This window comes from Octopus sinensis, linkage group LG22 (genome assembly GCF_006345805.1).
Source record: "Octopus sinensis linkage group LG22, ASM634580v1, whole genome shotgun sequence".
In the NCBI taxonomy this organism is placed as follows: Eukaryota; Metazoa; Mollusca; class Cephalopoda; order Octopoda; family Octopodidae; genus Octopus; species Octopus sinensis.
Window position 1 is genome coordinate 6,131,463 of NC_043018.1, and position 25,349 is coordinate 6,156,811.

The window sequence follows — 25,349 nt, forward strand, 5'->3', positions numbered from 1 at the left end:
AACTACTTCCTTACTATGCATGCAACACAACTACTTCTCTTCCGTTCCCTTTCACTCCCTACCATGTCCCTGATCTCATGAACTAAGGATAAAGAGAGAAACACTTCTTGCTCTCTAAAAAAATCCCATTTTTTTTCCTGACACATTGGAAACTCTCCCGTTAACTTAAGAAACTTTGCACTTGCCCTGAAAATACAATTTTCACTGATGCAGTCTGCCATCTTCTATCACTTAAAATGTTTAGGGCATTCAACTCATGATCGTAAGGTTGTGAGTTCAATTCCTGGTGACACGTTGTGTCCTTGAGCAAGACACTTTATCTCACATTGCTCCAGTCCACTCAGCTGGCAAAAATGAGTTGTACCTGTATTTCAAAAAAGGGCCAGCCTTGTCACACACTGTGTCACAGTGAATCTCCTTGCGAATTACGTTAAGGGTACACTTGTTTGTGGAATGCTCAGCCACTTGCACGTGAATTTCATGAGCAAGCTGTTCCGTTAATCGTATCAGCTGGGACCCTCATCATCGTAACTGACGGAGTGCTCCTAATAATATATATACACACACACATGCATATATCTTGTATCCCAGGAGGATCATTATGCCAATAATAACAACACACACGCTCATTCTGTTTCATTTCTTTATTATTTATTTGTCAATTGTTTAACCATTCAAACCAATTAACTTATCAGTTGTTTGATCAATCTTTCAGTCAGCTAGTATTTTCAAAGTCACCATTTGTTGCCATTTGCGACCTCATCCATGACGTGCCCTCTCTACTTCTTGTCTCCTTTTGGTTTTGATTGATGGACACATCCATCAATTGAACGATTGGTTAGTTAACTGGTGGATTGATGGACTAATCCATCAATTGAACAATTGATTAGTTGATTGGTTAAGAAGTTAACCAATTGATGAATGAATAATAAAGAAGTGAAATGGAATCAGTGCATGTGTTTATTATTAGCGTAACGATCCTCCCAAGATACAGCAAAATACGTTTCAACATAAGAGTTTATGTCAAGAATGTTGCAGTTCAAATACAAAGACTCTGTAGAAACAAACATGGTAACTATATCTGCTGTGTGGTGATAGAGCTGAGATACTTGCTGAAGCTCAAAGTGAATGTCTACCTGCATTAAACATTAAAAATATATGAACGATGCAAGGGAAACTGAACATGTTTCAGGGATAGGGGATCTCACTTTTATTCCCTCTCCATTCTTCTGATCGTGTTCACCATTGTGTTGACGATGATGATCTTCCTGTGTGTGAGTGTGCGTACTTCTGTGAACTTTATTAATTAAAAATTTTTTTTTACCTGTTTCAGTCACCTGACTGCAGCCATGCTGGAGCACCACCTTTATGTTTTGTGATAATATACAAAGTGTTATGTATTTAGTGTAAGCAATACTAATTATCATACAGAATAATTCAAAACAAATGGTACAAGAAGAAAACATACCTGTGAATGTTGTCACGAATATATTGCAGAAATACAGGTGTAACATGAGAAGTTAACTCTTCAAGTTTCTTAATATGGGTGCTTTTTGCCACATGGCAGATGTCTACACGATAGTCTAGTTCTTGTCACACATGTGCCAGCAGTGTAGCCTGATCAATTGGGTTGAATGAATGATAAAGAAGTGAAATGGAATCAGTGCATATGTTTATTTATTATTAGCATAACGATCTATCCTCCCAAGATACAGCATAATACCTATCCACTGCTTGAACTCTTGTAAGTCCTATGGAAGTTAGGGTTGAACACCTTATTTTTCAGGTACCCCACAAAGGTAAAAGTCTCAAGGTGTTAGGTCAGGGTGTCCAGATCTGCAATGGTAAATCATTCACCCTAGCATGGCCAATGCAATACATTCTGGAAGATGCTGGTTGGGATAATTGTTTATGTGTCTATGCCAATGTATAGAGGCCTCCGTCTTGCTGCGTAATGAAGCTGAGCACTTCTTCTAAATGGACAGCATTTTACCATTCATTTTGAATTACCCTGTATATATGCACACACATACACATATAGTGTCTATATATATATATATGTATGTATGTATGTATATATATATAACAATTGCAGCGTGGAAGGTGTTTATAAGCTATTTAAGAAACACACAAAAACTGTCAGATTAATTTCAACATTTAAATATATTTTGCCAAAATATTTTCGTCACTTTGAGACCGTGACCTGTTCACTGACAAAATTCTGTGATGCATCAAGTAGACATTCACTTTGAGATGCAGCACGGAATTTTGTCAGTGAACAGGTCGCGGTCTCAAAGTGACGAAAATATTTTGGCAAATTAAATTTAAATGTTGAAATTAATCTAACAGTTTTTGTGTGTTTCTTAAATAGCTTATAAACACCTTCCACGCTGCAATTGTTTTTGTTCCAGCACACGATCTCAGATCAGGTCACTTGCTATGCAAGTACATCATAATATATATATATACATATATATATGTGTATTTATATTGACACTTTCAAGTAAGTATCCAGTTAGGTGTTTTTACATTTGACAGTATGTGCAGAAAATTGTGTGTGTGTATGTATATATATATATATATATAATAGGTTTGCGTGATGTGTTTCTTAATACATATTTGTATAGTTATGTCTGCATGCAGGTTGGTGTAACATACGTCTGTATATAATATATGAATATACATTGTATATCTGTGTATGCATGTTCATATAACATGTGAGTGTATGTATATAATCTACACACATGGTAATAAGCCATATCTCAGTGTCAATAATCCACATAAAACCGATGTTATCTTCAAATGGTATCAAATCCCTGTTTGTTTGTTTTCATCTTAATTAAAATTTAATAAAAAATTTAGTCTTGCTAATTAATATATTTCGTTGTTTTATCATTCTCTGACTGTATGGTTTGCTGAGTCCTACAAAGAACAGCTTGTCTGTCTGTCTGTCTATCGAGGTGTCTATGTACATCTGTCTGTCCTAAATGTTCTTCTTGGTTATGGAGGAAGAGACAAGTTTCATAACATTACATCATGCAACAGAGTTGTTGGGGTTTAGTTTGCACAAGCAAGCTGTGTTGTTAAGAAGTTAGCTTCCCAACCACAGGGTTTTGTTTTCAGTCTCACTGCTTGGCACTTTAGGTAAGTATCTTCGGATCTTTTCCTTTTGAACGGCAGACAATTTCTAGTTAACTAAACACTTTAAAACTTCGTATACTGGTAGAATGTGTCAAAATAAAACATTTTTTTCTCTTGGCTTTCTTGAGAAAATTGTAATTTGTTTGTTTAACGTAGTTTAATTTTTCGAATTTTAACCAATCCTATGCTCTCTTTTGAGCTAAAATCATATGCTGCGTCTAAAACTGAGACAACATCCTGTAACTAACCCTAAACCTCCCCCCTAACCTTAACCCTAAATTTTTTTTTTCTTAATTGTTACGCATGTAAAAAAAACTAAAGCAATGGAATTAAATTAATTTAACAATTAAGAAAAAAAAATTTAGGGTTAGTTACAGGATGTTGTCTCAGTTGTAGACAAAGCAAATGATTTTAGTTGAATGGAGGTAATCGACTGGTTAAAATTGCCGAAATGCTCGGATTTTCAGACGAAATATCTTACAAACTATAGAATTTTCTCAATAAAACCAAGAGAAAATGATGTTTTATAAACACATTCTACCAGTATACGAAGTTTAAAAGTGTTTAGTTAACTAGAAATTGTGTTGACATCTGCCGTTCAAAAGGAAAAGATCCACATCTATTACAGCCCTATGCCAACCAAAGCCTTGTGAGTGTATTTGGTAGGTGGAAAATGTGTGGAGGCCCATCGTGTGGACATTGATGCACAACTAACTTCAACACAGCCTAAATCATTTAGAAACTTGGTTCCAGAACAAGACTTAAAGTAACACCTGCCAAATGTTAATGGCTCCATTCTTAACAGCCAAACCAGAAAGCATTAAACGCAACCAACCATTACACTTTAACAACAAAAAATAGAAGCACACACTGAAGACAAAAATGCAAAGAGCTTAACCCTTTCATTACTGTATTTATTTTGAGATGCTCTGTGTTTCTTTCAATTACTTTAAATATGACAAAGAATTTAGTAAAATAACTTAGTTATCATTCAGCTAGTGTTAGGAACATAAATTATGTCTAAGGTTTGGTGGAAGATTTTAATTCAAAACTTATGAAAACAAGACATTTGTACTACAGAGCTAGAGCTGGTTTCAGCTGGGTTGGTAATGAAAGGGTTAATAAATGCAAAGACCAACCATGGAGAAATATTACCTTGTTTGGAAACAGGTGAAAGCTGATGACAGGGTGAGCATCCAGCTGTGGAAAATTTTCCACAATATACTCAGCTCGGCCTATTATTTTAACTTCATCCCACAGGGGGAGGTGGTCTCCATTTTTCCATACATGATCAGCTATACCCGATTTATCAATATCTCCCCATGTCACAGCTTTGCGATGTTCCTCTACCCTTATTTTGAAAGGGTGGCATGTTTCCCCTTTGTATAACCTACCACAGCTGCATGGGATGGAGTACACGCAGTTCTTGGTCATATTCTCTTCTATTGGTGGTTTTACTCGAAGATATTTGCGAAGTGTTGTATTACTTTTGAATACTGTCCTGATGTCAAATGGGCCACATATCTTTTGTATCTTTTTGGAGAGGCCTTTCACATAGAGTAGACAGACTGTGGGCAGTTTATCGGTTTCATCCTCTCTTTTCTTCATAATTGGAGTGGATAGTATGTTTTTGGGATAGTTGTTGCTTAATAGATCGTTATTTAGCTTGATCATTTCTTCGTGGTGTGTATCACGATCGCTACTTTTATTCTTTGCTCGATGTTTTAGGCACTGAGCAATCCCTCTCTTTACACTGTATGGATGGTGGGAATTTAAGTTGAGATATACTTCTTGAAAATATGGACAGAATGGTCAAGTATTAGAAAGGTTAAAGAACTCCTTTGGTTATGAATGACCATGACAGTGCACTTGGAAATTTCCCCTCCCAGGCACAAGTCCAAGCAAGGTTGTTTATGGAAGACCAGCAGTCACCCATGCATACCAGCCTCCTCTCTCCATGCCACTGATGTTATCCAAGGGAAAGGCAAAGGCCAATACAGCTTGGCATCAGTGGCGTTGCAACTAATTTCTGCAGCTGAGTGAACTGGAACAACGTAAAATGAAGTGCCTTGCTCAAGAACACAACACACAGCCTGGTCCGGGAATCGAACTCACTACCTTGTGATTGTGAGTCTGACGCTCTAACCACTGAGCCAACATCCTTTAATCACAAATCCGTTCCTGTAAGATTAACGTTCAGTTAAACAACAGCAGTGGTAAAATATTTGACCATCACAAATAGCTAGGAATCGAAATCGGACTACTAAGTTTCGACAATCAGGATTTGTGTTAAGGACCAGTGATGTATGCGATCATAAAGCCAGTCTGACCCCTAACTTCCACACACTGATCCCTAAACAACTCACTCAACCAGTCAATGCAACCTAATATATTATTTCGGGGTCGATAAATTAAGTACCAGTTACGCACTGGGGTCGATGTAATCGATTTAATCCCTTTGTCTGTCCTTGTTTGTCCCCTCTATGTTTAGCCCCTTTGTGGGCAGTTGAGAAATATATTATTCAGTCGATGAGAGTTATCTCCCTTAACATGCTAACATGGCGGAACAGAAGGTGAAAGCAGAAACGACGAATTCCTCGTCGAAGGTTAACAGTTCCTCAAGCTATGGCTGGAGACAGGCACCGACCACTATGTTATTTAGAATCACCAATTTTGAATTGTTTGTTAAACCTGTGAGTATTTAATTCTAATCTTCGACTGTTCTCTGTTACTTTTGTTATGTAAACCCGATCAGTTTTAAACTCTGTCGTTTTTGTTGTAATTCCGCCGCTGCCGTTTGATCACAGGATGTCTTTGATCCGGCGGGCACTTGTGATTAAATGCATTCCTCTTGAGACCATCATAGGGCGTAACTTCGGTATAAGTACCGGAAGTACCGGATACATTTCAACAAAGTGTTTTTTTATATAGGGGGGGGGGGAGAAAAGGGTTTCTCTTATCTTCAGAAATGTAAACAAAGTCATGTGTGTACCTATACCGAAGGATCGCCTATCCTAGCATTATTTATTTACAGATATTGTCTGTGTAGAACTAACAATATCCAGTACACTCTACTCGTCTGGTAGGCGGCATATCTTCATGTGTTTATCATCGTGGTTCTTTTAAAACCTCTGTGTCTATGTGTATCTCTCTCCCACGTTACTTCTTGAGAACAATGGTCCCCGGTGCGCGCACTCACGTAGTCGCGCATCCGTGTTAGCTAGTCATGACTAGTCGATCCTTACTTTGTGTTATTGTGTTATTTACTTTGTTTAAAAAATTATTTACTTTGTGTAAAAGAATTATTTTATTTTGTGTTTTATTTATTTTGCTAGGTAGTCGTTGTAGTATCCACAAGTCACGACTAGCTAGTGCGGATGCGCGAGTGCGCGCACCGGGACCACTGTTCTCAAATAGTATCCTCTTCCCCTCTCCCTCTCTCCGCATTTACCGTTGGTGGAACTTTTGCAAGGTAAAGAATTTGAACTTATAGCACTAAAAGCTGGAACATGCATCCCGTCTTGTGCTTAAACAACTCTGCCAGTTTATTATTGCCCTGGCTTGCTCCTTTGTCGGACTGTTATAGGACTGAAAGCTAGACTTGACCTCGGCTCTATTTGTTATGTGTGTATTGATGCTAGCATGTAAACAAACATGTACGTTATTCAGTATATATACATATAAACATGTGTGTTTACGGACACGTGCTCATATGGAGGAAACAATCTTCTGTTATTCATGTGTGTGTTGAAAATGAAGGAAAAGAGAAATAAAGAAAGTTCTGACAATGCAGAAAGTTAAAAATAACTTTATATTTTGGGCACAAAGGCCTCTCGGCGATCCTTCGTTATAAGTACACACGTGACTTTGTTTACATTTCTGAAGATAACAGAAACCCTTTTCTCCGACCCTTAACCCTAACCCTGACCCCCCATATATAACAAAAACACTTTCTTGAAATGTATCCGTTGTTATTTTTGACAGTTCAGTTTAGATATTGATGTATATATATTGACCAATGTATATATGAGTCCAAGAAAAAAAGTCACAGGGATTTTGTCCGGTGGGGTGGGGGTGGGGGCCTTGTCCGGATCCCATAAATTAATTGTAACTTTTTTCCTTAGCCAAAATTGTGGCTTTATTACTGTGACTTTATTACCGGTCAACAGGTGTGTGTGTATAACTTAGGAAGCGGACAGAAACTGCAAATTTAACGATTTCTCTGTTGATTGGGGAAAAAATTATGAATAGCCTTAATCGATGTTTGAATCATACTGGATTCTCATTGGGTGTGTCTACATCACTTGACCAATCCCAGAACCAATCTTTTTTTATACACAACAAATCCAGATGTTTCAGGAGCTATTGATTTGCATACTGCTAATATTTAACACTACACGCGCACACACACACACAGATAGATAGATACATACATACATACATACATACATACATACATACATACATACATACATATATATAAGTATGTTGATGCAAACAGGAAAATTAGAACTCAAAATATGAGTATATATATATATTTTTATTAATATTTAGCAAAAGTAACAGAGTGACTCAAGGGCAAAGAGTTTCGTGTGTTCATGTTTGAGTTACTCTGTTAAATAGTAATAGATATATATACATAGATACATATATATATATATATATATATATATACATACATGCATGCATACACACACACACACACATATATATATATATATATATATATATATATATATATAATATATATATATATACATACATGCATACATGCATATATATATATATGTGTGTGTGTGTGTATAGGTGCAGGTGTGGCTGCTTGTTAAGACGCTTGCTTCCTGACCACATTGTTTTAAGGTTCAGTTCCACTCTGTGATAGCTTGGGCAGTTGCAACCACCACCCTACAATCATGCACTCCGCCACCCCCACTCACCTTTCTGTTTGTCTGACACCCCTCAACAACTACTGTAGGTTTGCTTTTATTTGTCAACAAAATACAATGAATCTTAGTCTTAAATAAGCACTGGGGTTGATTTGATACCCGTAACTTTTTAGTTGAAGAAATCCACCCCAGGACTTGTTCTTTGTAAGCCTAGTACTTATTTTATCGGTCTCTTTTGCTGAACTGCTAAGTTACAGTGACTTAAACACGCCAACATCAGTTGTCAAGCAATAGTGGGGTGACAAACACTAAAACACACACACACATGTGTATATGTATGTGTGTATATATACACACACACACATATATACACACACACACACATATATATATATACAATAGTTTTCTTTCAGTTTCCTTCTACCAAATCCACTCACATGGCTTCGGTCAGCCCAAGACATTTGTCCAAGGTGCCATGCAATGGGACTGAACCCAGAACCATTGTGGTTGGGAAGCAAACTTTTTACCACACAGCCACACCTGTACGTCCTTAATTTCCATGCTGGTATGGGTTGGATGGTTTGACAAGAACAGATGAGCCAGAAATCTGAGCCCGGTTCTATTGTCTGCTTTGGCATGGTTTCTACAGCTGGATGCCCTTCCTAATGCCAGCCATTCCTTAGAGTGTACTGGGTGCTTTTTATGTGGCACCAGCATTGGTGAGGCCACCAAGTACCTGCAAAATAGGACCCCTGAACTGAGTTGGGTATAGACTGGAGAAAGTATGACAGAGAGAGAGGAGGAGGTGTCTTGCTGAAAAGGTGAGTACATGGTTTGCTCACCTGGAAAGCAAGAGAAAGGTATGTGCACACACACACACACATGCATATGCATAGGCACACACATACATATATAGCATGGCTACGTTGTTGCTTCCCAACCACATGTTTTCCAGTATAGCCTCAAGCCAACCAAAGCCTTGGTGGATTTGGTAGACAGAAACTGAAAGAAGCCCATCATATATATATATATATAGGCGCAGGAGTGGCTGTGTGGAAAGTAGCTTGTTTACCAACCACATGGTTCCAGGTTCAGTCCCACTGCGTGGCACTTTGGGCAAGTGTCTTCTACTATAGCCTCGGCCCGACCAAAGCCTTGTGAGTGGATTTGGTAGACGGAAACTTAAAGAAGCCCATTGTATGTATGTATATTTGTGTGTGTGTGTGTGTGTATGTGTGTGTAAATGTTTGTGTGTCTGTGTTTGTCCCCCCAACATTGCTTGACAACCGATGCTGGTGTGTTTACGTCTCTGTAACTTAGCAGTTCAGCAAAAGAGACCGATAGAATAAGTACTAGGCTTACAAAGAATAAGTCCTGGGGTCGATTTGCTCGTCTAAAGGCAGTGCTCCAGCATGGCCACAGTCAAATGACTGAAACAAGTAAAAGAGTAAAAGAGAGTATGTGTGTGCTTCACACTCAAATGACGGCCTTCTGCACAGTTTCTCTCCACCAGATTTACTCACAAAGCATTGGTCAGCTCGGAGAGCTTGAGTGAAAGTCACGAAGCACCATACAGTGGAACAGAACCTGACACACTGTGGTTGGAAAACAAATTTTTAGCCACATGCTCATTAATAAATGCACAGGAAAATAAAACAAAAACGAAAAAAAAATAAAGACATCATTTTTTTTTCTTGCCATTTTCTAATTATTTTTGTTTCAATTGTTTCTGCAGAACAAACCTGTGATGTTTGCTGGAATCTCCATGTTTGTTGGTTGTGTGGCTTATATAATCTTCATGAACCTTAATGATGACAAAAAAAGCAGGACCTACGTCTCTGTTGCAGAAGATGGATCGTTAATAAAAAGACAGCGGACTTCTCGCTGGGATTGATCCCTAAACATCATTTTTGGTTTCTTTCTTTTTCTTCTTGTTTGTTTTTCTCTGGTTTAACCCTTTAGCATTCAGGTCACTTTGTCAAATGTAATGCTTATTTTTTCACATTGCCACATTCTAACCTTTCATCATCTGACCACAAGATCCCCTCCTCCAATGCCCCCTTCCCTCTCAAAATTTCTTGTCCTGCAAGTTACTTGGTGACCCTACCAGTGCTGGTGCCACATGAAAAGCATCCAATCCTCACTGTAAATTGGTTGGCATTTGGAAGGGCGTCTGGCTGTTAAAACCATGCCAAAACTGACTCTACCTGTGTTGCTGCTATGTAAAAAGCACTTAGTCCACTCTATGGGGTGGTTGGTGACAGAAAGGACACCCAACTTTAAAAACCCTGCCGAAACAGAAACAGTAGCACTTACCCTAAAATATCATTTTAAAAATATGGTGCAACTCTCCGGCTAACCAGTTTCAGTCAAACCTTCTAACCCATGCCAGTGTAGAAAGCAGACGCTAAAAGATGATGGTGATGATAATAATAATAATAATAATGAAATTATTGTATACAGTGCTCAGATGCACCACAACTTGTCAAAAATGCATATAAAGCATATGCAGTAATGTACAAATGTCTGGAAAGCGAACAGTGTATGAGTCAGATAAATGCTTGCATGTGTATGGAGGGGAGAAAATCAGGTGTAGTGTTGGTGAATCTCAGGAAGCATGAAAGTTTTGAAGGATGCAGTGCTCCGACAACTAACAACTGATGTCGGCAGTTTGTTCCATGCTTCAGCAACTCTTAGCATGAAAAAATGTTTCCGAAAGTCATGGGAGCTGTACTGTTTTCTGACTTTGTAAATATGTCCACGGGTGTTAGACGGGTGGAGTTTGAAAAGGTGCTCAGAGTTGTGAGATAAACTAGGAACAAGAAGAATCAGCAGTAGAGCACAAGAATGATGACTATGCTGGTGCCAACAGGTGAGGTATACAGAGGGTAATGGACATAGAAAAAACCGCTATGATCTCAAAGTGGAAGAATAAAGAGTAAGAAAGACATTGGCAGAAGTGGAAAGAGCTTATATGTATAAATTATTAACCATGTAAATGAAGTAAGGACAGGTTAGATTGGAATGGAATTGAGCCACACAATATGTAATAAAGATAAAACAAAATGTTTATATTTTGAATGTATTTAGTACATGTGTTTCTGGCAATTATGTCAGTAATTTCTTATCTAATATCTTCCTCAGTCAAAATATTTCAAGATAAAAATGCTAAAGCAAAATTTAGCCCTATGCATAACATTTGTCTAGTTGGTCGCAAGAGAACTTACATACAAGCAGGGAGAAAGGAGAATGATAGATAGAAGAGATAGTGTAGAGGGGGAAAATTAGATAGAAGGGGAGGGAATAGGTATCTAAGGAGGAAATACAAGGCAGAGGTAGATGAGAAGAATGAAAGGGAAGATATTAAGCAAATGAGTAGATAAATAAACAAATGGATGGATAAATCAGAAAGATAGAAGGTGGATGGAGAGGAAAAGAGGGAGTAAGATAAAATGGAAAGTAGGAGAATACAGTTGAAGTAGAAAAAGAAAGGGAGGATGAGAAAGAAGAGGAAAATAGTGAAAAGTGAAACAGAGTGGAGAAAATGGGGCTGGCTGTGGGAGGGAAGGGTAGAAAAAACGAATAAAAGCTGGAAAAGATCAAAAATAGGCCAGTGACATGAAAGATTCAGTTCTTTGGAAAAGAGGAATAAAAAAAAAAAAAAAGGAGAGAAAGGAGCAGGAGTTGTAGAGTTAGTTGAGGTATTACAGTTAAGAAAGAGGAGAGAATGTCAGATTATGCCTTCCGTATCAATAGAAATGTATTTGACCACAGTTGTAATTCTAGTGACTTGACACCAAAAACAGGCCAGTAGATAAGATCAGTATAGGTATGTGTGTGTGTGTATATATACATATATGTATATATATATATATATATATATATATATGTGTGTATATATATTATATATATATATATATATATATGTATATATACAAAATAAGAGAATGGAGAAATACATCGAAATCAAATATCAATTACTAGATAATACTCAATCACATACTTTATTAAACCACTACATAAGAAACTATAAGGTTAAACATAATAATGCAGGGTAAAACAGTGTACATGAAGGAGTGTACATAAAATAGTAATGTTATACAATAGGTAGAATACGTATAATAGAACATAAATACAAGTACACATAAATATAAATATAGACTATATCTTACAGCTGTTTCGGCATGTGTCATTCAACTCATATTAGCCATTTATGGTAGGTCAATATGTAGTTATAAATGAGACATTTACAAAAACATCCTAAGGCCTCTTCGGAGATTACAAATTAGATTACATATATACTTATAAAGGTGTGGGTATGTATGTTTTTGTATTGATATGTATATTCATGGTTGGATATATATGTATATGCTTTTCTTATGTGTATGAGGACGCAAATGAATATTTGGATGTGTATATAAATATATACAAAAGTTTGCAGACATGGTGCATGAGAGTATATATGTATATGTATATGTGCGGATGTACGCGTGTATGTGTGTGTACAAATGTTGGTATAGTTTTTCCCTTGCCTATGCTAGTCTAGTAGAAACCTAAAGCTATCAACAAACCAACCGTAGGAAAGACAATGGTAATTTAAATTCAAACCCACAGGCCAATCATAATTTAGCGCTAGATCCGTAATTATTTCTGAAATAATAGTGTATTTATGTCACAAGGAAAATTATAAACTTAAAATCAAACTTACATATGTACACCTGTGGATTTAATGTAGTATAAACAGAATGCTGGTACTTCATATTTAGTATGTATATACGGATATATAACACTTTGCACGGTTTTGTAATACTATTGTGACTATATTGTTAATAATGAATTTATGTATTGTTTCTCTAGTATTAGCGTTATTAATGATGATATTGGTAGCATTAGTGGTAATGACAATGATAATGATGCTAGCATTAATGACATTTTAGAAATTAATAAGAACTAATAGAAAGTAACCTTGACTCTCTATATCTGCATTTGGATATTAATATGTGTATGTTTTTCTACAATGTAATTATCACAACATTAAGTTGATAAACTGTAACGTTGAATGTGGAGTATATGTATGTTTATTAATTTATATTATTTATATCATTATGTATATGTATATTTATATGTATAGGAGTGTGAGTATATGCACTCATATGTATATGTATATGTTTTATTATGGGTATATACCCACACCTATATAAGTATGTATGTAATCTAATTTGTAATCTCCGAAGAGGTCTTAGGATGTTTTTGTAAATGTCTCATTTATAACTACATATTGACTTACCATAAATGGCTAATATGAGTTGAATGAGACATGCTTACCTACATGGCCGAAACAGCTGTAAGATATAGTCTATATTTATATTTATGTGTACTTGTATTTATGTTCTATTATACGTATTCAACTTATTGTATAACATTACTATTTTATGTACACTCCTTCATGTACACTGTTTTACCCTGCATTATTATGTTTAACCTTAAAGTTTCTTATGTAGTGGTTTAATAAAGTATGTGATTGAGTATTATCTAGTAATTGATATTTGATTTCGATGTATTTCTCCATTCTCTTATTTTGTATTATGAATTTGTGGTAAAACATTTTACCTTTGCCCATATAATACAGTAAATGAATTAATTGTATCACAATTCTTAACATTTATGTATTAACTTTGTTGGGTAATTCACTAGCAGTATATTCGATATATGGTATCCCATGGTGGGTTGCATTTACAACCTCTATCTCAATTTGTAACTTTATGTATATATATATGTATATATATAACAAGTGAGACCATAACCCGTGGCCTTCTACATGGGATGTAGCCAGCCCACTTATGCATACCTTCCCTTCTTGGGACACAAAACTCTACTTGTGAAGACCTGTTGAGGCAAGTGAGAATCAGAATCGAAATCGATCAATGGAAATTGCAGCTGAGTTACCAGTGCCGGTGGCACGTAAGAGAACAATCCGAATGTGGCCGTTGCCAGCGCCGCCTTGACTGGCCTCGTGCCGGCGGCACGTAAAAAGCACCATCTGTTTGTGGCCGTTGCCAGCGCCGCCCCGACTGGCCACATGCCGGTGGCATGTAAAAAGCACCATCCGATCGTGGCCGTTTGCCAGACTCGTCTGGCACCTGTGCCGGTGGCACGTAAAAAGCACCCACTACACTCATGGAGTGGTTGGCATTAGGAAGGGCATCCAGCCGTAGAAACATTGCCAGATCAAACTGGGCCTGGTGCAGCCTTCTGGCTTCCCAAACCCCAGTTGAACCATCCAACCCATGCTAGCATGGAAAGCGGACGCAAAACGATGATGATGATGATATTTATATATGTATATATATGTATATATATATATGTATATATGTATATATATATATGTATATATATATGTATGTATATATGTATATATATATATATATATATATATATATATATATATCTCTACAGTAAACATAATCGAACACACAGACACAGACCTCTCACCTCACAGCTGTCAGTTTTCTGACATCTACCCATCCACAAACACAATCACGCATTCAGACACACACATACACACATTAAGACAGTTATATACAGTCACACACACAGGCACTCATTCATAAAAGAAATCATTTAAACCCACCATTCTTTTGACCTGCACTCTCTCACCTTACTATTCTTATGCCTCCCTACTCCTACTCCATTTGAACCCTTGAACCTTTAGAACCTTCTAGATTCTTCTACATTCAGCCACTCTGACGTCACTCCTTATAAAGAGACCCTCATTATTGCGATGGGCTCCTTGAGAGCGGTCAGCTAAAAGTTTTTTGTGCATTTTGATGTCAACATAAGTTCTTTTATTTTTCTGATGAGAAATCTGCATAATGTACTCCTTATTCCTTCGGAATTAGAAATATGCAGCCTTCGAAACATATGTTGAAAATAAAGGAAATTTGTTAACTAGTCGTTCAACTCCATTCTTTCATATACTTATAATTTTAAATTACTTATAATTTTAAAATATATATATATATATATATATATAATATATATATATATATATAATATATATATATATATGTATATACATTATATATATATATATATATATATATATTATATATATATATATATATATATATATATATATATATATATATATATACATATATATATATACAATTTATTACAATTTTATGTATTGATTATATATATACACATATATATATATATTATATATATATATCAATAGGTCTGAAGTGGTCTACATAAATGTACATAAACACACATATTCACAAAAGTACACACATACATAGAGATAGGCATAAATATATGCATTACACACATATATATATATACATCTGTATAGGTATATTAAGACGTATTATTTGTAGAGTAACAAAGCATGTGAATAGACAATGCGAAATAGATTGCAAACCAGGAAAATGCTGCCAAAAAAGGAGGTTTAAGGTAAATGAATAAAAAGATGAAATAAAATAGGATATAAATCAATAAATGAAGTAATGAAAAATGAGTTGGGAAAGGAGGAGTTATGAGGTAAGCTATTACATAAGAGAAATAAGATTTGGATGAGGAACTGGTGTGTATTTTGGGTGCAGAAATATATAATATGTAATAATACAATATGACGACAATAATATAATGATTCTTGATATAGGCACAGGAGTGGCTGTGTATTAAGTAGCATGCTTACCTACCACATGGTTCCGGGTTCAGTCCCACTGTGTGGTATCTTGGGCAAGTGTCTTCTACTATAGCCCCAGGCCGACCAAAGTGAGTGGATTTGGTAGAAGGAAACTGGAAGAAGCCGTTGTATATATGTATACATATATAGACGTAGGAGTGGCTGTGTGGTAAGTAGCTTGTTTACCAACCACATGGTTCCGGGTTCAGTCCCACTGCGTGGCACCTTGGGCAAGTGTCTTCTACTATAGCCTCGGGCCGACCAAAGCCTTGTGAGTGGATTTGGTAGACGGAAACTGAAAGAAGCCCGTCGTATATATGTATATATATATGTATGTGTGTGTGTTTGTGTGTCTGTGTTTGTCCCCCTAGCATTGCTTGACAACCGATGCTGGTGTGTTTACGTCCCCGTAACTTAGCGGTTCAGCAAAAGAGACCGATAGAATAAGTACTAGGCTTACAAAGAATAAGTCGCAGGGTCGATTTGCTTGATTAAAGGCGGTGCTCCAGCATGGCTGCAGTCAAATGACTGAAATAAGTAAAAGAGAATATATATATGTGTGTGTGTGTGTTTGTGTGTCTGTGTTTGTCCCCCCAACATTGCTTGACAACTGATGGTGGTGTGTTTACGTCCCCGTAACTTAGCGGTTTGGCAAAAGAGACGGATAGAATAAGTACTAGGCTTACAAAGAATAAGTCCAAGGGTCGATTTGCTTGATCGACTAAAGGCAGTGCTCCAGTATAGCTGCAGTCAAATGACTAAAACAAAAGAGTAAAAAAGAGTAAAGAGTATATGTGTGTATGTTTGTGTGTCTGTGTTTGACCTCCTAGCATTACTTAACAACTGATGCTGGTGTGTTTATGTCCCCATGAATTAGCAGTTCGACAAAAGAGACTGATAGAATAAGTGCTAGGCTTACAAAAGATAAGTCCTGGGCTTGATTTGCTCGACTAAAGGTGGTGCTCCAGCATGGCCACAGTCAAATGACTAAAACAAAAGAGTAAAGAGTATATGTGTGTGTGTATGTTTGTGTGTCTGTGTTTGACCCCCTAGCATTACTTGACAACCAATGCTGGTGTGTTTATGTCCCCGTGAATTAGCAGTTCGGCAGACCAATAGAATAAGTGCTAGGCTTACAAAGAATAAGTCCCAGGGTTGATTTGCTCGACTAAAGGTGGTGCTCCAGCATGGCTGCAGTTAAACGACTGAAACAAGTACAAGAGTAAAAGAGAGTAATAATGTTATGTGATATAATAAATTAATTAGCTGCGTTAATAAAATACAATTTAGAGAATAGGTTCATTGTATGTTTAAGACAAAGAGCAATTTTGACATATTATATCACACTCGTAGAAACAGAGATAAATAGGAAAGCATTAACGTAAAATACTGTCATACTTTATAGAATTCCCTACAGAAATAGACAATTGATTACAGAAGCAGTATTAATATAAGAACACAAAACTATGGTGAATGCAGAACATACATACATCATGAATACTAAAATTCTGGTGGAAAGATCTGTATAAAAGTAAGCTGCACATTATGAATAGGGAGCAGAGAAGCCAAAATAACTCCAAATCCTGAAGATCAGGCTGAGGTGGTCTGGAAAGTCGTTGATAAAAACGAATCTGAAAATGTCGTAGTTTTCATACAAATTATAACACAAATAATACACAAATAATACACAGATACAAGACAACCTGTTCCCTGAACTTATGAATACATACATGCCTGCATTTATAGATTTTGAAACCTCCAGCATCTACATCTGGATTACAAATTTATACCCATCATCATTGTCGTCATCGTCATCATCATCACCATCATTTAATGTCCATCTTCCATACAGCAATGGGTTTGACGGTTTGACAGGAACCAACCAGGTAGAAGACTACCTCCGGCTACTGTGTCTGATTTGACAGGGCTTTTATGGCTGGATGCCCTTCCTATCACCAACCCTCCCATAGAGTGGACTGAGAGACTTTTACATGGCACCAGTGCAGGTGAGGTCAGTTTTGGCTTGGTTTTTACAGCTGAATGCCCTTCCAAATGCCAACCACCTTACAGTGTGGATTGGATGCTTTTTATGTGGCACCAGCACCAACAGGATCACCAAGTAACTTGCGAGACAAGGAATTTTGAGAGGGGAGGGGGCAATGGAGGAGGTGATCTTATGTCAGATGATGAAAAGTTAGAATGTGACAAAGAGACAGAGAGGTAGAAACAAGTGTCTTGCTATAGAGTAGATACATGGTTACCTGGCCAGATATATATATATATATATATATAATATATATATATATATATATATATATATACACACTGACACTTGTGTCGTGGTGGTGGCACAAAAAAACATTCAACCGAGGTCGTTGCCAGTGCTGCTGGACTGGCTCCTGTTCAGGTGGCACGTAAAAAACACCATTTGAGCGTGGCCATTGCCAGTACCACCTGACTGGCCCTCATGCCGGTGGCATGTAAAAGCACCCACTACACTCTCAGAGAGGTTGGCATTAGGAAAGGCATCCAGCTGTAGAAACTCTGTCAGATCAGATTGGAGCCTAGTGCAGCTATCTGGTTCACCAGTCCTCAGTCAAATCGGTCAACCTATGCTAGCATGGAAAGTGTAAGTTAAACGATGATGATGATGATATATATACATACATACATACATACATACATATATATATATATATATATAAAACTTAAAACTTAGATAAAACTTAGATATGTTTCGACCAGAGATTGGTCCAGGCCATGTCTAACTTAATAGCACCACCTGATAGGATTATTCGAATCCTGTTTAAGTCAAGTTTTGTTCAAGTAGTGAGTTCTTGTTGGGTGAGTTGTATCCAGTTTTGTTCAAGTAGTGAGTTCTTGTTGGGTGAGTTGTATCCAATTATGGGTGGCTTGTCTGGTATTCTTTGAAGGAATCTATCCAGACTCTGTTTGAAGTTGATGGGATCCTTTTCCTCTTTGATCTCCCTCGGGACAATGTTAAATAGGGCAGGGCCTGTTGAGGAAAAGAAATTATGTTGCAGTGTGTTGTGATCTTGAATTTGGCAGGGGATGTATAGCCCGTGGTCCAAGTCTCGGATGAACCTTGAAGCTAATGTTTAGGTCGTTTGGGCAAAGTTGGCGGTATATTTTCCACATCGTACAAATGATGTACCGCTCACGGCGACGCTGGAGGGAGTAAAGTTTCAAGGCTTTAAGGCGATCCCAATAGTCGAGAGCAGCCATGCCTTCAATTTGTTTAGTGAGAGCCCTCTGGGGTGACTCAATTCTGGAGATGTTTTGTCTTGTGTGAGGAGACCACAGTGGGCAGCAGTATTCAAGGTGTGGCCGTACAAAGGATGAAAAAAGTGGTATGATGACACCTTGTTCTCTGGACCGGAAAGTTCTTAAGATCCAGGAACTCATCCTACGAGCTGTATCGACCTTCTTGTTGATGTGTGCACTCCAACTGAGATCGTCATCAACAATTACACCCAGGTCTCTGATATTGTTAGAGGCTGTGAGCGGTTCCCTGAAGGAAGAGAGTATGGTTGTTTTAGTGAGGAATTTCTTCCAAAATGCATCAGCTCAAATTTTCCCTCATTCAGTTGCATTGTTTTCTGTCTGCCCATTGACTCACAGCATATAGGCCAGACTGGAGTTGAGTTCGGTCTGCTTCTTCATTGACGATTTGCTGGAGCTTAGTGTCATCAGTGAATATTTTCACTTTGCAGTGATGTACGACACTGGAAAGGTCGTTTACATAAATTATGAAGAGTAGCGGACCCAAAACAGTTCCCTGGGGAACACCGCTGGTGACTTTTGCTGGGTTTGAGTGGACTCCATCAACTACAACATGTTGTGTTCTATTCGCTAGGAAATACTGAATCCAGTGTAGAACTTTTCCACGGATTCCAACATTTGCCAATTTTGAGAGTAGGATGTTATGGTCTACCCTGTCGAACGCTTTACTGAAGTCAAGGTATATGACGTCAGAGTTCGAACCTGTTCCCAAGGCTTTGAGTACATCTTCAATGTGGTGTAAGAGCTGTGTTAGACAGTCCCTGCCACAGCGAAAGCCATGTTGATTTGAATTTAGGAGTTTGTGGGTCTCCAGGAAGTCAGCTATCCTTGATCTTAACACTCTTTCAAACACTTTAATGATGTGGGAGGTGAGTGAGATGGGCGATAGTTGACTGCGAGGGATCTGTTTCCCTGTTTGAAAACCGGGATGACCGACTGGGATAGAAACTTTTCGGTATATAACCTGCGTCTAACGAGTTTCTCCAGAGGTTGGTCAGAGGGACTGCAAGTTGATATCTACATTCCTTCAGGAGACTGGCGGGAAATCTATCAGGGCCTACAGCGGAGTAATGTTTGACCTCATTTATTGCTGCTACGATGTCGGTGGCAGTGAAGGTTATGTCTGCGATTTTGTGTTGGAGTCAGCTTCGTTCGTTTCCCTCACATCAATATCAGTGGGAACACTGAAGACAGAGCAGTATTGTTTCTGCAGTATTTCTGCCATTTCTTTAGCATTGTGTTGGGGAATGCCGTTTTCATCAATCATGGCCCAATAGTGAGACAGTGGTTCTATGCTTATTTGCATAAGAATAGAACACTTTTGGGTTCTGTTTGATGTTTTTGATTACCCATTGTTCCTCCACAGCTCTTTGATTTTCAATGGAGGTTTTCATGTTAGTCTGCAGATGAAGTTTTTCCAGCTCTAGTCTTTTCATTGTTGTTGAATGTGGATGTTGCGTGTGGGAATATTTTAATTGGTTGATTTTTTTGTTGAGTCTTTTGATGCGCCTGATGAGTGTTTTTTTCTTTTTAGGGAGCCGGTTTCTGTTTGTGTTAGTAGATTTCTTGGGAGCGTGTTTAGAGCATGTGTCGGTGACAATGGTTTCAAAGTGCTGCCACGCGGTCTCAATATGAGGGGAATTGAGAGTAAAAGACCAGTCGATGGAAGACAGATCCTTTCTGATTGTTCCCCAGTCCGCTTTGTGGAAATTTATGTTGTCAAATGGGTGCCATGGAGTGGGATTGGCTGGTTTGGTTTTTATACGTCGGGAATTAAGATTGCAGAGTACCATGTCGTGGTCTGAGAGGAGAGTTTTTTCGACTGAAATGCTGTGAACGTAGCTAGAGTGATTGGTCAGTACCAGATCCAAGATCGTTTTATTCTGTCTCGTTGGTTCAAGCACTAGCTGAGTCAGGAAATACTCATCCATCAGATTAAAGAGCAGTTCTGCTGCTGCCCTATCTGATATATATATATATATATATATATTATATATATATATATGACAGGCTTCTTTCAGTTTCCATCTACCAAATCCACTCACAAGGCTTTGGTCAGCCCAAGGCTATAGCAGAAGACACTTACTCAAGGTGCCACACAGTGGGACTGAACCCAGAACCATATGGTTGGTAAGCAAGCTATTTTCATTTTTATATCTGGTTTCCAAAATCTTTTATAGGAATTTGTATGCTGAAACAAATTTTGTGTCTAGGGAGAGCTATTATGCCAATATAATTAACACAAGGATTGGTTCATTACCACTTATTTATTAAATATCTGATTTTGTTTTCAAAGCTCTTCCTTTGCTTTTTGCAGTCTTCTCAGTGACTCAGTGACTATTGACTATATATATGTTTAAATGGTTTTATATATTCATATATACTTGTGCGTACCTTTTCCTTCTTTGGATACTAAACTCTGCTTGCGAAGACCTGTTGAGGCAAATGAAATCAAAATCAAAATCAAAGTCAAAGTGAAATTCGATGACGGGCATAAGCACCATATGAGCATGATCGTTGACAGAGCGGCTAACTGGCTTCCGTGCCGGTGGCATGTAGGAGGCACCATTCAAGCGGGATCATTACCAGCATCGCCTTACTGGCACCTGTGCCATTGGCATGTGTAAAAAAAAAAATTCAAGCGAGGTCGTTGCCAGTACCGCCTGACTGGGCCCTGTGCCGGTGGCACGTAAAAGCACCCACTACACTCTTGGAGTGGTTGGCGTTAGGAAGGGTATCCAGCTGTAGAAACTCTGCCAGATCAAGACTGGAGCCTGATGCAGCCATCTGGTTCACCAGCCCACAGTCAAACCGTCCAACCCATGCTAGCATGGAAAGTGGACGTTAAACGATGATGATGATGATGATGATGATATATAGGTATATAAATACATATTTATATACATATTTTTATATAAGTGTAGATACATGTGTGTATTTGTATAAAAATATTTGAATATATATATATGTATATACATATGTATACACATATGTGTATACCTACAATGTATATACTTATATATGATATATATTTGTGTATGTGCTTGTATGTAGACACATAAAACACAACCAAAAGAGGAAGATTTTCAGGTAAGGTGGATACTAGCAAATAAATAATATATGAAGTTATAAATGTAAAGCATCTGGTGGACAAAGAATGGAAGAATTAAGTGAAATAATGTGTGTACGATAAAAATATATACACCAAATGAATAGAAATAGGAGAGGGTCTAACATTCGGGGTTATGCCTCTTAACAAAAAGAAATGAAAGAAGTAATAGACATAAGAGAAAAGAAGTAGAAACGATACTGATGTTATGGTGTCTGTTTTGCATTGCAGGCTCGGTATAAAAAGGGAGTTGGAACTTGTGATTAGGGGGACTGAATGTAGGGATGATCTGTGTTAAATTGAAACATTAAGAAGTTCTTAATCCAAGACCTGTATTAAGATTTATAGATTTTCATACAGAAAATGAGGCCAAGTCATTTCTCAAGATTTAACTCAACTGAAGACCTTTGCTTTCCCAAAATTGGGATATTACAACATACTGATATTTGTAGGAATTCTTTCTAATACATATAACTTAGTCCCGATAAATCATTTTGTTATATATTTGTTAAGTGACAATTTTGTATTTTAGTAAAAATATTTTACTCTCATGATTTTACTCATCATTTAAAGTCCACTTCCCATCTTGGCATGGGTTAGACAGTTTGATTGGAACTGGTAAGCCAGAGAGCTGCCCCAGGTTCCAGTCTGATTTGGCACAATTTCTTATTTCTTTATTGCCCACAAAGGGCTAAACATAGAGGGGACAAACTAGACAGACAAAGGGATTAAGTCAATTACATCGACCCCAGTGTATAACTGGTACTTAATTTATCGACCCCGAAAAGATAAAAGGCAAAGTCGACCTCGGCAGAATTTGAACTCAGAATGTAATGGCAGATGAAATACCGCTAAGCATTTCACCCAGCATGCGAACATTTCTGCCAACTCGCACCCTTAATAATAAGTGGCACAATTTCTACTTCTGGATGCCTTTCTTTATGCCAATCACTCCAAGAGTGTAATGGGTGTTTTTATGTGCCACCAACATGAGTGCCATTGACACACGAGCAACAGTGCTGACTATGATTTCACGGGTGCCATTTACATCACACTGGCAACAGCCATGACTCTGATTTCACTTGGTTTGACGAGTCTTCTCAAGCGCAGAATATCGCCAAAGGTCTGAATCACTTGTTGCCTCTGTGAGGCCCAACATTCGAAGTTCATGCTACTGGCAATGGCCACAAATACAATTTCATGGGTGCCATTTACACAACACCAACATCAGCCATGACTACGATTTCACTTGGCTTGACAAGTTTTCTCAAGCACAGTATATCGCCAAAGGTCTTGTTCACTTGTCATCACCTCCATGAGGTCCAATATGTATATATATGTATACATATATATAGATACATATATATATATATAATATATATATATATATATAATATATATATATATGTATATATATATATATATGTATATATATATATATATATATATATATATATGTATATATATATATATATTAATATATATATATGTATATATATATATATATATATATATTAATATATATATATATACACACACACACACACACACGCACACACACAAATATATATACATATGTATAAAGGTATATCATCATCATCATTGTTTAATATCCGCTTTCCATGCTAGCAGGGGTTGGACGATTTGACTGAGGACTGGTGAGCCAGAGGCTGCACCAGACTCCAATCTGATCAGGCAGAGTTTCTACAGCTGGATGCCCTTCCTAATGCCAATCACTCCGAGAGTGTAGCAGGTGCTTTTACATGCCACTGGCATGAGGGCCAGTCAGGTGGTACTGGGAATTGCCATGCTCAAATGGTGCTTTTTATGTGCCACCTGCACAGGATACTGTCCAGCGGCACTTGCAACAACCTCGCTTGAATGTTTTTCACATACCACTGGCACAAGTGCCAGTAAGGCAATGCTGGTAACGATCATGTTTGAATAGTGCTTTTTATGTGTCACTGGCACGATATATATATATATATATCTTATACTCATTTACTTGTTTCAGTCATGTGACTGTGGCCATGCTGGAGCACCGCCTTTAGTCGAGCAAATCGACCCCAGGACTTATTCTTTGTAAGCCTAGTACTTATTCTATCGGTCTTTTTTGCTGAACCACTAAGTTACGGAGACATAAACACACCAGTATCGGTTGTCAAGCGATGTTGGAGGGACAAACACAGACACACAAACGTATATATATATATATATACCCCCTCACCACTATCCACACCGCCCTTGCCAGAGCATGTTCCATAGACTGTGCATCTGCTCTCTCTGCCATTCCCTGTACATCGGACAAACGGGACGCCGCTTGGCTGACCGGTTCGCAGAATACCTCCGAGACATCCACCTCGCCAATGACACACCAGTCTCACGCCATTTCCGCTCCACCGGTCACTCCTTGCAACACCTGTCTGTGTTTGGATTGTCCTTGCAAAGACGCCATCCGGATTCCCACTTGCACCATGAACAGGGATTAATCTTCTCTCTTTACTCTTTTACGCCATTTGGGCTCAACTCTCCCCCCTTTTCATTTAACCTCTCCCCCGACTCCTACTTCTCTTCAGTCCTTTATCTTTTCACCCCTACTCTCTTTCCCTCTTCTTCCCTTCTTTCCCCTTCTTCTTTCTTCTTCCCTCTTCCCCTTCTCTCTTTCTCTCTTCTCCCTCACTCCCCTTCACTCCCCTCTCCTCCTCCTCCTCCTCTCCCTCTCCCCTCCTCCTCTTCCTACCACTCCCCTTCTTTCCCTTCCTCCTCCTCTCCCCTTCTCCTCCTCTCCTTCCTCCCCTCCTTCTCCTCCTCCCTCTCCTCCTCCCTCTCCCTCATCTCATCTCATCACCCCCTCTCCCCTATCTCCTCTCCCTCCCTCCCTCCCATCCTCTCATCTTCCCCTCCCAACTCTTATCTCCCCCTCTCACTCTCCCCACAACCCCCACTCTACCCCAACCCCCAGCTGAACCAACACCTCACATGGGCTTTCCCCACTCTCGCCCCCCACCACACTACACTACACCATACGACATTACACATCACATCACAACACACCACCCACAGCACACCGCCCACACACCCATCCCCACATCTTTACACCTACACATACATACACATATCATATCACAACACACCACCCACACATTCATCCCCATATCTCCACACCCACACATACATACATACACACGTCCAGACCACCAGCCCTCTTTCACATGCA

The 25,349-nt window shown here is 38.2% G+C and overlaps 1 protein-coding gene across 1 annotated transcript; it reads left to right on the forward strand.

The window, feature by feature from the left end:
• The first annotated feature begins 5,673 nt into the window (after positions 1 to 5,673).
• On the forward strand, positions 5,674 to 9,934 carry LOC115223089 (small integral membrane protein 8). Its single transcript, XM_029793502.2, has 2 exons — positions 5,674 to 5,834; positions 9,763 to 9,934. Exons 1-2 carry the CDS (start codon positions 5,700 to 5,702, stop codon positions 9,919 to 9,921), a joined length of 294 nt encoding a protein of 97 aa, XP_029649362.1. The 5' UTR covers positions 5,674 to 5,699; the 3' UTR covers positions 9,922 to 9,934.
• The last annotated feature ends 15,415 nt before the right edge of the window (positions 9,935 to 25,349 follow it).